The 12,314-nt window shown below is 33.4% G+C and overlaps 1 protein-coding gene across 7 annotated transcripts in view; it reads right to left on the bottom strand.

Annotated features, from left to right (window-relative positions):
• LOC132704069 (fibronectin type III domain-containing protein 4) overlaps positions 1-12,314 on the bottom strand; it is a 123,355-nt gene that overhangs the window by 40,195 nt on the left and 70,846 nt on the right. For 5 of the 7 annotated variants that reach the window (XR_009619221.1, XR_009619220.1, XM_060673750.1 and 2 more), the window contains 2 exons: positions 9,722-9,861; positions 6,748-6,966 (listed from right to left, as the gene is read on the bottom strand). Coding sequence is in view for 5 of the 7 variants with exons in the window: in XM_060673750.1 (XP_060529733.1) it covers positions 6,748-6,966; positions 9,722-9,861 (359 nt within the window). In the remaining 2 variants the exon portion in view is untranslated. Of the gene's footprint in view, positions 1-1,430; positions 1,593-6,747; positions 6,967-9,721; positions 9,862-12,314 lie in introns of all 7 variants that reach the window. The other 2 variants (XM_060673752.1, XM_060673751.1) reach the window with 2 other exon arrangements.

The raw sequence follows: 12,314 nt of genomic DNA, 5'->3' as shown, positions 1-12,314 counted from the left end.
TTATTTTGAAAATTGTATTTAGACTTCAGCGACGTCGAATAAATTGTAAAAGGCCGCTAATAATAAACACGTTTTTAAGACATCGTTGCTATGATCGCAGTGAGACGCGTCAAAATGATCAAAATCAAAGAAAAAATAAGGAAAGTAAATGGAAAACGATGCCCGCAATTATTATTATCAAAAAATCGAATATTTAGCTAATCTGAAATCCTTCAAAATTCCCACTTTCTTGTGTTCATCGGTATATAAAATACTTTTTTTGCTGATTCATACAAATATACAGATTCAATTCTTGAGTACTTCAAGAACTGCATATCAAAACTAACAAAAACTGAATGAGATGATGGTCACTTATTTCACTCATTAGCTTTTTTATTAAGTAAAAAGTATCTCTAAAAGTATCGGTATATATTCAACGGTTGGTGAAACTGCGTCAAATTTTAACAGCATATCAATTTTATTAGAAAATATACTGTGTGACATATAAAATGTCAATCTAATAAAACATTAACTAGGCTTAAGAAATATTAAGAAAATATTCTAGAAATATTTTACGTTGGCTATGCAAGTTGCGACACTCATGGGCCCTTCAAATTTTACTTCTGGTAATGTCTCACTACTAGTCTCGTACCTATCATATTCGACATATAGTACACATATGCACTAATCTTGCTCAACAAGCATTAATTATAGTTTTGTAATGCCAAGTTGTGTTTTCTTTTATGCATCCTGCTTACGCTTTTTAATCAAGGGCAACATACACTGTGAATTGCACAATTGTAATCCCTATACTTGCGATAAAATGGTCATTTGCGACATAGTACTGCCATTAACTCGTGTCCATTTGCTCGAATTGTATAGGGAGATTTAAATTTTTCCTTATTGGAGAGGTTTACGACACTTCTGTCTTTACGTGTGGGATAAAACGAACCAAAACTGCATTGTGATTTATGATCAAATTTTCTTACATATTTTTCCTAAATATGGTATTCCTAAACATATGTTTAACAGCGATAGAAAGAAGAAGACTGAATTTTTGCATATAAGGATAAGTGATGGGATCCAAAATGTTATTAATTATTGCTGCGCGTGATAATCAAACTCATACAAATATTGTATAATAGATGAAATTTATGTCACACAGTATATTAAAAAGTCAGCATACAATGAAAGATGCATATAATGTATCTAGTAGAAGGGAAACGGGAACGAGAAAAAGTTAATTTTCAGACCAAAATATTTATCGTCTATGATAAAGGGAGAACTAAATGTAACCCAAGAAGTCATTTTCTATTAGCTAAATATTTCAAACTGAATTCTGGACATAATAAAACTACTTTTCTCACTTCCATTGCAGTAACACGACATCAAAGCGTTCAGTCGGTGACGAACATACATAAAAGACATTCAGGATATTTAAAAATTAATACCAGTGAGATACGTGAAAGAAAGTGTCGGTATCAGTCGGAATCGATATCGGCGATGTATCCCAATTCCATATTCTTCGAGCCAATTCCGCAGGTACAAATTGGACCCGTAAACGGTCTTGGTCGTGATAGTAACCGCAGACGCTCCCGTTTCTTCTTTTTGCACTGTTTTAATTTTAGTCAGATTCAGTAAAAGGTAGCATGCAGGATGTTAGAAATCCCACTTCCCATTATCTTATCGAGATATTCATTGACAAATCTCAGCACCATTTTTTAATATAATAATATTATTTTTAAAAAATTAGCAAACTGAACCAAAATTACTAATTAATATTATAATAATTGCTTGTGCTTTCATGAGCGATGACATATTAAAATTATAATTTTCAACTTTTAACAATTCTAGGTTTTTTGATAGTTAGTATTATCGCTAATAAACTGATATGTAATGATATAGAAATGCAATCTAAAATATAGTACCTATTTTATTGCGACATTACAAAAATTTTAATAATTTTAGCGTATCCACCATTTCAACGTTCATAAAGCATGTATACATACATAGAACTACTAGGAAATGAATTAAAGTTGTCATGGACTCAAAGTGATCATATTACTAGATCTCCTCCTCCTCCTCCTATGTGTCTTCTCTGGCGAAGTTGGCGACCAATATGGCAAAGTCTCCTCTATTGTGGGCTTGATGAAGTAGTGTCTAGTCTCTGATGTTTCTGAGCCACGATTTCTTCTTTCTGCCTATACTTCTCTTACTCTGAATTTTGCTTTCCAGGATTAGCTGCAATTGTTCATACTGTTCATGGCGCATTATGTGTCCAAGGAAGTTTTTCTAATTTTAATAACACCAGTCAAAAGCGCGCGAGTGTTCACTTTTGTTAGAACTTTTTCATTGGTTGTCCTGGAGGTAGAGCTGATTCTAAGCATTCTTCTGTACACTCACAGTTCAAATGCGTTAAGTTTTTTGCTTTAATGTCCATGTTTCGTATGCGACAGAGCCATATGTAGCATTTCAGGGTTCTCAGTCGAACTGGTGTGGACAGCTTGAGGTGACATAACAAGTTACGCATGTTCAGGAATCCGGCTATTGGGATCTCAATTCTTCTTCTGATCTCTTTTGAGTGGTCTAGATGGCTATCCATTTCTCTGTCCAGATATATTTAGCTATTAACATTTTGAAGAATTTCGCCATTGGTAGTTATCTGCGTATTGACATTATCATTGGTGCCCTCCAAAAACAACTGTTTATGTTTTTTTGGTGTTTATCTCTAAACCCCTTTTAACACTATCTTTGGTCAGTCTGTTCATCAATATTTGGAGATGCTTTTCCGCGTCGGCTATAATGGCCGTCATATGTCGTTAACCTTTGCGCCTTCTAGTCGGTCTTCTATTTCTAAACAACTTCAACTAATTTTTTGAAATGTGGTGTAATATTGTTATGCAGCATAATTTTCTTTTATACAAAAAAATCGAAGGAACGCGGAATTATTGGCATATTATAGGAAGAAATTGATTATTCTCCTTCCACCCTTACTTCTTTTTATCTTAGATTCCAATAATATCATGCATATCACTTTGACAGCTTTTATTCATTTCCTATTAGCTTTAAACACGTTTTGTGTTTTGTGTGTGTTTGTATTTTTACAACCGACCCCGTGATTAACTTCACCTACTGTTTATTACTCCAAAACCGCAGCCCTTTACCGGTAACCAGGACCGTCGTTGAAATTTATCTGCTTACACTAACAAGTGGGATAGAAGTGTGTTTTCAATCTTTTTTGCTGAGCAATTCTTGAAATATGTACATAAATAAAATACTACAAAGTAACAATTTATTGCGTTCTGTTTCACATAGTATCATTATTAATTACAAAAAAATAATTATAATGATAATAAAGTATCAGTCACTTAAAAATCGTCACTGTCGCTACTGTCGTCACCTAGTTCAATGATCGATCAACTTCGCTAGTAATCGTTCTCGATAAATATTTTCTTCATTTATTACTCGTTTTTCACAGTTAAACCATCTTCGTACTGATATTTTAGCTACCTCTTGGCGAATTACGTTTATGATACTATCACTAAATTTTGGTGCAGTGTTATTTCTTCTTATATGCATGCTCTTTCAACTTAGACCAAATCATCTCAAGGTTTCATGCCCGTTTTGTTGTGCTACTTACTATTTATAAGACACAAAAATACAAGAAAAAATGTTGTTAATCGATAGGCACACAAGACAAAAATGATTATTTTCAAACTTACTTATAAGATAAATAGAGTACTTACCATTACCCCTTGAACTATCCAGTGAAAACAGTCTCGCAGGGTCAAAGTTCGAGAATCAGGAACATAAATCCGTACTTACTGGAAGGATCACATTCCAATACCTCCGTAATACATACGAACATATTGAAATTAAGATTAAACTCTTAAGAACCTGATGTTAAAATAAACGCTTCTACTAATTCGAAAATACCCCGCAGCATCGATACTTAATCAAATCCACTTACGTTTCAAATAAAAATTTCAAGTGTCTACAAATATTCGTTACGGTCCTTCTCAGGCAAGACCTACTTAATGCAGAATAAACATAAACATCTGTTGGTTAAGGTACAGTAAAATGCTTAAAACGTCAAAGCAATAAATACACTATATTTTTGGCCGTACAAAACTAGATTTTAAAATGAAAAATGCGCTTTTCATATCATTACTTATAACTTTACGAGCGATAATATCAATTATAAAAAAATCTAAAACGGTAAGATCGGTTGGTTTTTTGAGTTTAATAGAATATTTTTATAGTATATTAAACAATTCTAGTGAGATTTACTTTAATATTTAATGCAACAACGGCTGGTTCTAATTGTCTAACAAAACAGCAAAAATTTTTCCGAATTATTTTAGTCTTTGCAGAAATTTCTCCAAAAGTGTTAATAGGCAAAACGCTTAACATAAACCTTCGTAGAATATAATATATAAAATAAATATATAAAGAATATAAAATGCGACTAGAAATCTTGGAATTTAACTCTAATTTATACTCAAAGATATATCAAGAGCGTGCTTCAGTTTCGCCCCGTTTCCGTATTTTCATGGAGAATTTTAAATTTGAACATGGATAAGGATCACCTACAACTAATGGGGAGGTATGTAAACGATATTGAACGTATCCAATTCTGCTTTGAATATGTAACACTCAGCATGTGAGTTTGCTGTCAAGGTCAAAAGTATGATGATGATCATTATTCTATTCGGCTTTTAGAAATTTTATTTGGGTCCACTACTTGTTATTTTGAGAAGTATCATCCAACTCTTAAAGATTATATAAGATTAAACAAGGAAACCTAAAAAATTATTCCAGTAAAAATTGAAGACTATTTATGGCAGCTTGCGTTGGAGGTAGTGTGCTCATTGACAAGGAATAAAGAAAAGTAGTTTTGTTTTCGGTTATGTGAATCATTTGTAGGGTCTGTTATTATTTTAATTATAATTATCACATCAATTATTTTAGTTCCTTGCTTATACGGAAAACCACTTTAACAAGTCCATTTTATCTTACTCACTATATTGAAACTATGTGTGCTATTTATGCTTAGTTCACTTGAACAATTGGTTTTGACTTTGGCGATTACACAATAAGAAATATGAATATGGGTGGGTATTTTAACATGTGTGGTTTGTTATTGGTTCCATCTGGATTTCTCTTGCGTCGGGTATTGACTCTTTCTTGCTGACGTTTCGCCAAACATGGTTCTGGCTTCTTCAGATCCCTGCTTGAAACTGAGGGCCGTCTCGGGATGATATTGAGAAACTGCTGATGTCGTTATTTGTCGAAGTCTGGCTGATATCTGATGTTATAGAATTACTTTGTGTAGGTGGTTCTGGTGAAGTGTATTTTTTTAATCTAAAGCATGATTGTGCTACCTGCAAAAGGACGCAATACCTGACACAAGAGAAATTAAGTTCAACAGTCTGCTGAAGTTTCTTTGAAATAATAAAAGAACAACTAAAATTTTAATAAATCGTAATTTTAAATTCAAAGTTGAAATTTAAAAAAAAGGTGCAGTAAACAAGAAAGGAGTCAACTACAAATTGTATGGATATGACATGATATTCGTTCCGGCGCCATCACATTTTCCACGTATCAAATTTAATTCCCTTCAATTAAAATAGTTTTTTGGAAACAATAGCCTGGCATGCAAGAATAATAAGCAGTAATTACAATTTCGATCAGGCACGGAAACCCCGTGAAATTCAATTTGTTTTTCGGGAAAATTAAATTCCTAGTCATAAATAAAAATCCAATTTCATCGCCTCTGACCGGTGTAACAAGCCGGGAAAATATAATAAAACGCATTGTTTCGGTAAAGAGAATTTCGTACAATCCAAACCGTATTAAATTTGTCCTGCGTAGATATTGCTTACCTACAACCAGTTCGTGTCACTTGCGTTATTGCAACGATTCGTTTTATTACGCGAAAATTTAACATCGCCTTCGTTTGTTTTATACCTCCTTCCGGGAATGGTTTCTTTGAAGTTAGGTGTTGTAGATTATATTACGAACATTTTAAATTAAAATAACTATTTTTTGGGACACTTCCCTGTCACTTCGGTTTGTTATAGTAACTGCGCATGCTGCGCCAATGGCGGTTTATTATTTAATTTCCTAGATAATATGTTATCAGTTTCTAACAGACAATACATTCATTTTGTACAATAAGACTGAATTTGCTTTTTTTTGTGATTCTTACTCACTCACAACTAACTTATCTTCTACCTGTAGCTATGACACTACGGCTTTTAAAGCTGTCAAAATTTTAAATGTTCCAAAACGTGCGTAAGTTTGGTATGATTCGTAAAAATTTTAATGTGTTTTCGTTTTTGAGCCACGGAAATATTTCTTATTTAATCTTACTTGGATAAAGTGGAACTGTCATTTGACATACTACTTGTCGCTGTTTATACTCGATTTTGATGGTTTCGAAGTTATAAGGTAGTATCATAAAAAATGGTAAGCCATGGTAGTCTTCGTGAGCTTTAAATATTCTTATATTCTTGACTGCTTTCTGTAACGCGGATGTTAATGCTTCGATTGATTTCGCGATGTTAATATTATGGCCTGAACTCCCGTTTGGAATTGAGGTTGAGCATGCCTTTCAAATGAGTTTTTGTGAAGTGAACGTCTACTGTAAGTAGAATGAGAAAATGCAGTCGCTTACTGTTGAGGGTAGTAATTTGAACTTTATTTAGTTAGGACTAGTCGGTTACGCCTGCACGGCCTTATTACTAATATATAATCGTGTTTTACCTGCTGGCAAATATTTGGGCCCGGGTGGACGCATGTGTTTCCCGACGCTACTGCAGCCGCGCACGCTGCTGTGCCCGGCACCTTCAACTGCTCCTGTTTGTAATCCGGCTGGTAAGGGAGTAGCATTCTGATCTTGCCCCATCGGTTGAAGAAGAGCGCGATCGCAGCCACCCACACTACTAGAACTAACAGTACTATTCCTATTTCTACACCTCGCACCTGAAACAGAAAACTCAGTTGTATTTACGTATTGTAATAACACAATCGAAAATTGTATTTTGTCAAGAGAAAAGAAACTACTACTCCTCCATAATAATGTAATATATCCTTTTTTACACAAAGTCGTCAATACGTTAGTACATGTTTCGAGCACTCAAATGCTCATCTTTAGATAGCGTTTAAAATACCGTATTTGGAGTGTCAAGGAAGTAAGTAACCAAGCGGTAAACCGGAATCCTAAATGTTAAACAAACTTACTTGCAATATAGAAAATAAAACCAGCATCCCACCCGGAGCAGAAACCGTAAACTAATATGAAGTAAAAACGAATAAAACGTTTACACCATCTTGGCTTACGCATAAGGCTAAAGGATTGACAAGCTCTCAACCAAAATATGATTCAGTGCGTTAAAATTTTAAATTTTATTCTGAATTTTCTCATCGATTGAGCAAGTTTTTATAGATTGATAATAAAAATTGACAGTTCGAATGTGAAACTTTATGTTATTTCTAGAGGGCGCTAGCTTTATTATAACTTTTTGATAAGTCGAATCATATTATTTTTATCTTTGGAGTTGGGGATGAAAAACGATGAAAATCTGAAAGAATATTAAATTTTTCATGGTGTTCTTCTTCGCATAGTCTAACCCTGTCGGTTTTTTACCTATTTACTTTAATTTACTTTAATCGCAATAACAAAAAATCAAATCAAATGTAAGAATAGTCCATCATTTACCTCAATACCTTTTGCCATACACTCAAATTTATGATTTGCCTATTTTCTTCTAAGTAGACTTTTGTTCGCACTTGTCAATATTTACATTTACAGATAAAAAAAATATGATTCGATTTATCTAAAGGAAACTAGCGCCCTCTAAAAGCGACGTTTAAATCAGTTTCAAATTCTTAATTTTCAATTAAAAAGTCTAAAACTGTCAATTTTTATTATTAACTATACAAGCTTTCTCAGTTAATTAGAAAATTAGACCAAAATTTGATCTTTGAACAATCTGCTTTTCAGAAACCAACGACATTTGTGTGACGCATCTATAGATGATGCACTCTTTATGAATGAAATTAAAACAAAATAGATAACAAATTAATATATAATTCATGTGGATTAAGCTTACACCGACCACTCTGTTATTCTGGCATTCGTCCTTTATAGTCAATTGAATCCAAAAACAGGTTTTGAAAAAAATCTCAATTATACACCGATTTAGCGTGCGGAAAATGTCATTTTACCACTTCAGTTTTGTTTTAAGGGACCTGAGTCACTCCGGACATTTCCGGGCTATTACCGTGCGGGTTTGGGAGCAATCGGATGTTTTCGGAGATATTTCCCAGGCTTGGAATTTTGCGAAAATGTACCCAAAAATTAATACACATGCAGTATATCAGACAATTTAAATATTACGTGCTTTAAGCTACAATTAACATCTAGTAGACTAGTCGGTAAGTAAAGGAACATTTATTATTTAAGTTTCCCACAGAGATTTTACATACCGTGCGCATGAACTTTAGTGGTTTTTACAGTTTTAATATTAATATCTTGCCAAGATCAATCATACCATTTTCAAATATCCATGTTTCATCAGTACAAACAAAACAAAACTGAAGGTTAGGAGCTGCTTTTTCTTGTTTATACGATGTTGAAAATGTCATCCTCTTAAAAGCTCTATTTTTAAATAAACAACATAACATAACGTTTTAAAATTGTTTTTATTCCGTTGTTTATAAGACATATCCAATAATACATCTCTCTCTCTCTCTCTCTCTTTCTAATATACACAGTTAAAAAGAGACGAAAATAGCAGAACTGATCCGAACGATAAACGAGTAGGTTTAATGGCAACTGGTAATAGTATATTATGCAACAAGTGCGGTAAACGTCATTTGACTCACGAGTTTATTTGACACGAGCGGAGCGATTGAGTTAAAAATTTTACTGAACGTGTTGCATACTATACTTTTTCTACGACCGTAGGTTTTTGGTTACATTTTCGCAAAACAACACGAATACATTCACTGACATGACCGTCAGAATTGACAAACCTCAAAATTCAAAGCGTAGGAATATCAGCGAAAACATCCGATTGCTCTCAAATCCGTGCGATAAAATCCGGGAAAAGTCCGAAGTGGCTCGGATTCATGGGAAACGAAACTGACGTGTTAAAGTGACGCTTCCCGCACGCTGGATCGGTGGGTAATTAGGTATTTTACAGACGGGAGTAGAAAATATATTATGCACCCCAAATGACAGATGATATTTGTTAAGAAATTTGGCTTATACACTAATATGATCATCGCATGGTTCAGTTGGAACTCATCATCATTCCGTAAAATAGCCAAATAGGATTAAATGGGAATAATAAGAATGGGAAAATATAGTGTCCTCACATTATTTCTTCCATTTGCTTCATAAATATTAAAATGTGTCATTATATACTGACACACACACTCAATTCTTATTAGCTATTTTATTACTTATTCTATTTTGAATATTCAGAAGTTAACAAAGTATATATTTACTGAAATTCAGTACCAATGATTTTTAGATATACGAGCTACAGTGTTTCAAAGTTTGTTAGACTATTAAGCTTATATTTCTCTTAGTACACAGAAACAAGAAACATAGAAACATTAAAACTTCGGCAAATTTTTCTAAGTAAATTTTAATTACTGGGCTATACTATCCGTCACACCTAAAATATATTTTAATTAAAGCTATTGATTTAAGGAAGAAACAATTTACCGTTGAACTGGTTTGAGGATATTCTACGGGTATGTCCGCTGGAGTAGTCTCCTTGAATGTGGGGGTCTCAGTGGAGAAGGGTGCTGCCATGGAGTCCTGCTGTGGAAATGACCGAGGAGGCTCTGGAACGCAAAGAAATTCTGCGCCTAATTCGCACATCGCTAAACCAAGAGGCTTTACCTGCTGTAAAGTATAAATATTTGTTTATTTAAATTTTTCTCTCGGTAATATCTTCTTCAAAATCAATACCAAATAATTCGCTCATGGTTACATTATTTTATAAAATATGTTACTATTTTAGCAAATTAGAAATTTTCCCGCATTACTCTTTTGATATCACAGTAAATGATCGATAAACGCATCACATAATTCCAAAGTTAATGCAGTTTTGTTTTTACGTTGCCCCCACCTGGTTACGATTATCTGGTGTTTACATATCAAAATTTGTTTGCTAAATTGATATTAATTGCGAATAAAATAAGATGCAAATTATCTTCTATCTATTCATACCATTCCTTATTTGAAGATGTCTTTTGTTTGGTGAATGGAAATTGTAAAATGTTGGCAAGTAAAATGTGAAACGTATCTTGAACCGAATTACATTTTGAACCCAGAACTATTATTCCAAAAAGCAAGGTAAAGAAAAAAGTTGTTCTGAATTTCATTTTATTTGTAAAAAGAGTTTGGAGATGTCAGTTAGGATTACAAATTCGAAAAGAATGTTGGACAGCTTAGATTGTACCATAAAGCACTTTAGTGCAAATCCTGAATATGACTTCTTTGAAAAGGCGAAAATTATACGCAATTTCGTGCTGGTACTTGGACTGGACAGTGTTGTAGAATGAATAAGTTATTTTATTCTCTAATGTCCATAGAACGTCAGTGAACGTCGGTAGTGCCCATAGCCAGGGATAGCACCCCGCCTTAAGGACATGCTCTGGTCGTCGTGATGGTTTTATTTTTCAGCGTCCCCGATTTTTTTATATCTACGAATGCACTCAAGGTGATCTGTTTGTTCCCCAGACGGTTGTATGCGCATTTGTGGACATGAAGAGGATACTTTCATTACATTCCTTATCTAAACCTTTTCTAATTTTATCAAAGCGTTTGCCGGACCTGTAGGTAAAAATAAATCTGTTTTAACCGAAACGCTTTGTTTCGTTTCTCGTAATTTTTAATATTTTCTCGACTAAAACTCGGTATTTGATCGATGGCGGTCACAGCTGATGATAATAAATTGGTTTTCCGTCAACCACGGGCAAAACTCTTTCGTTTTGTTTTTATTTAATGCAGTTTCGTCTTCGGAAAATGTTATGTGACAGAACCAATTCACAAAGCAAATAAGCAAATTGACATTTATTACCTTCCAATCAGGTAACCTTTTAAAAGAGAAACAGATTAATTCAGAAATAGGATTAAGTAGATAAAAGACGACTTTTGTGTCGATGTTTTGCACTATAAAGTTTATTATTCTTTACCTTGATAGGAACTTGTGTTTGTTACTTCTGATTCAGCATTTGAGATGTTTAGCAGAAATGTATCGCAAAACTGTAATCCTAGAAAATGTACAGTATGCAACACGTTGATAAATTTCACTCGTCACTTAATCGGGCTCTTACGTTACTGACACAAGCGAACAATTTGCACTAATATTATGTTAATAAACATTATGTTAATTTAATTTTAATTTAAATATATGATAATAATACAATAATATAATTAAATTTCTACCTAATGCAAGAGGGTACTGCATTTTCTTTTTTTTTTTTCACATAACATTATAAAATATGTAAAGTTATGCACAACAAATTTTAAGTAATTGTAATAAATAATTATAAAAATTTGTGAATTTCTTGGAAGTTTATGATTGACTGCTGTCAGCTTGAGAAAGTAACCAATACATAGTTCAATTGTATTGTGTTAATTAATTTCGCAAATTTGAATGGAAGAAAACAGTTTCCGGCTGAGACAGCCACTTGCATTAATTAAACAGGGAATCGAGCAATTCATTTTCCTACACGTGCTTATCTCCAAAGTAACAGGGTTAGTACCGCAGTTATTTTTGTAAAATTTCATGAAAGTGTCTTGCGGCACGAAATGACTAGTTAGCAGGAAATTCTGGATTTACACTTTGGAGAAATCTCAGGAGGAGTAAATTTATTGGCCAAATTATAACTAAATTAAAAGACTTTTATCAAGCAAAGACTTTAGTTACTGGATCTAACAGTTAATAAGCTTCAATGTTTGCTTCCACTTAGAATAATTACAACAAACATAGTTATTTGTTTATCAAAACTACCTTTACGAATATTACATGAATTTATTACGAATTGAAATGTAATCTCCTAGATTCCCGAATATTTCAGGAACCTTTTGACGCGGCTTCGAAGTGTAGCTGTATGTACCAAATACATACTAAATACCGGCAGATCCCTAGCTTAATGTAAATCTCTTGTTGGGACTTCCAAATTATAGGAGACAGTTAAATTATTACGTGCCGAAAAGTCTAGGTCCAAATCCTAAATCCATTTTATGGAGCAGTATCTACGCTTTGATAACATTGTATATTGTGTGTGTATATTGTAAATTTACA

This window comes from Cylas formicarius, unplaced genomic scaffold (genome assembly GCF_029955315.1).
Source record: "Cylas formicarius isolate icCylForm1 unplaced genomic scaffold, icCylForm1.1 PGA_scaffold_6__28_contigs__length_40554024, whole genome shotgun sequence".
In the NCBI taxonomy this organism is placed as follows: domain Eukaryota; kingdom Metazoa; phylum Arthropoda; class Insecta; order Coleoptera; family Brentidae; genus Cylas; species Cylas formicarius.
Note: the sequence above shows the minus strand (reverse complement) of the source record. Positions and strands in the feature narration are given on the sequence as shown.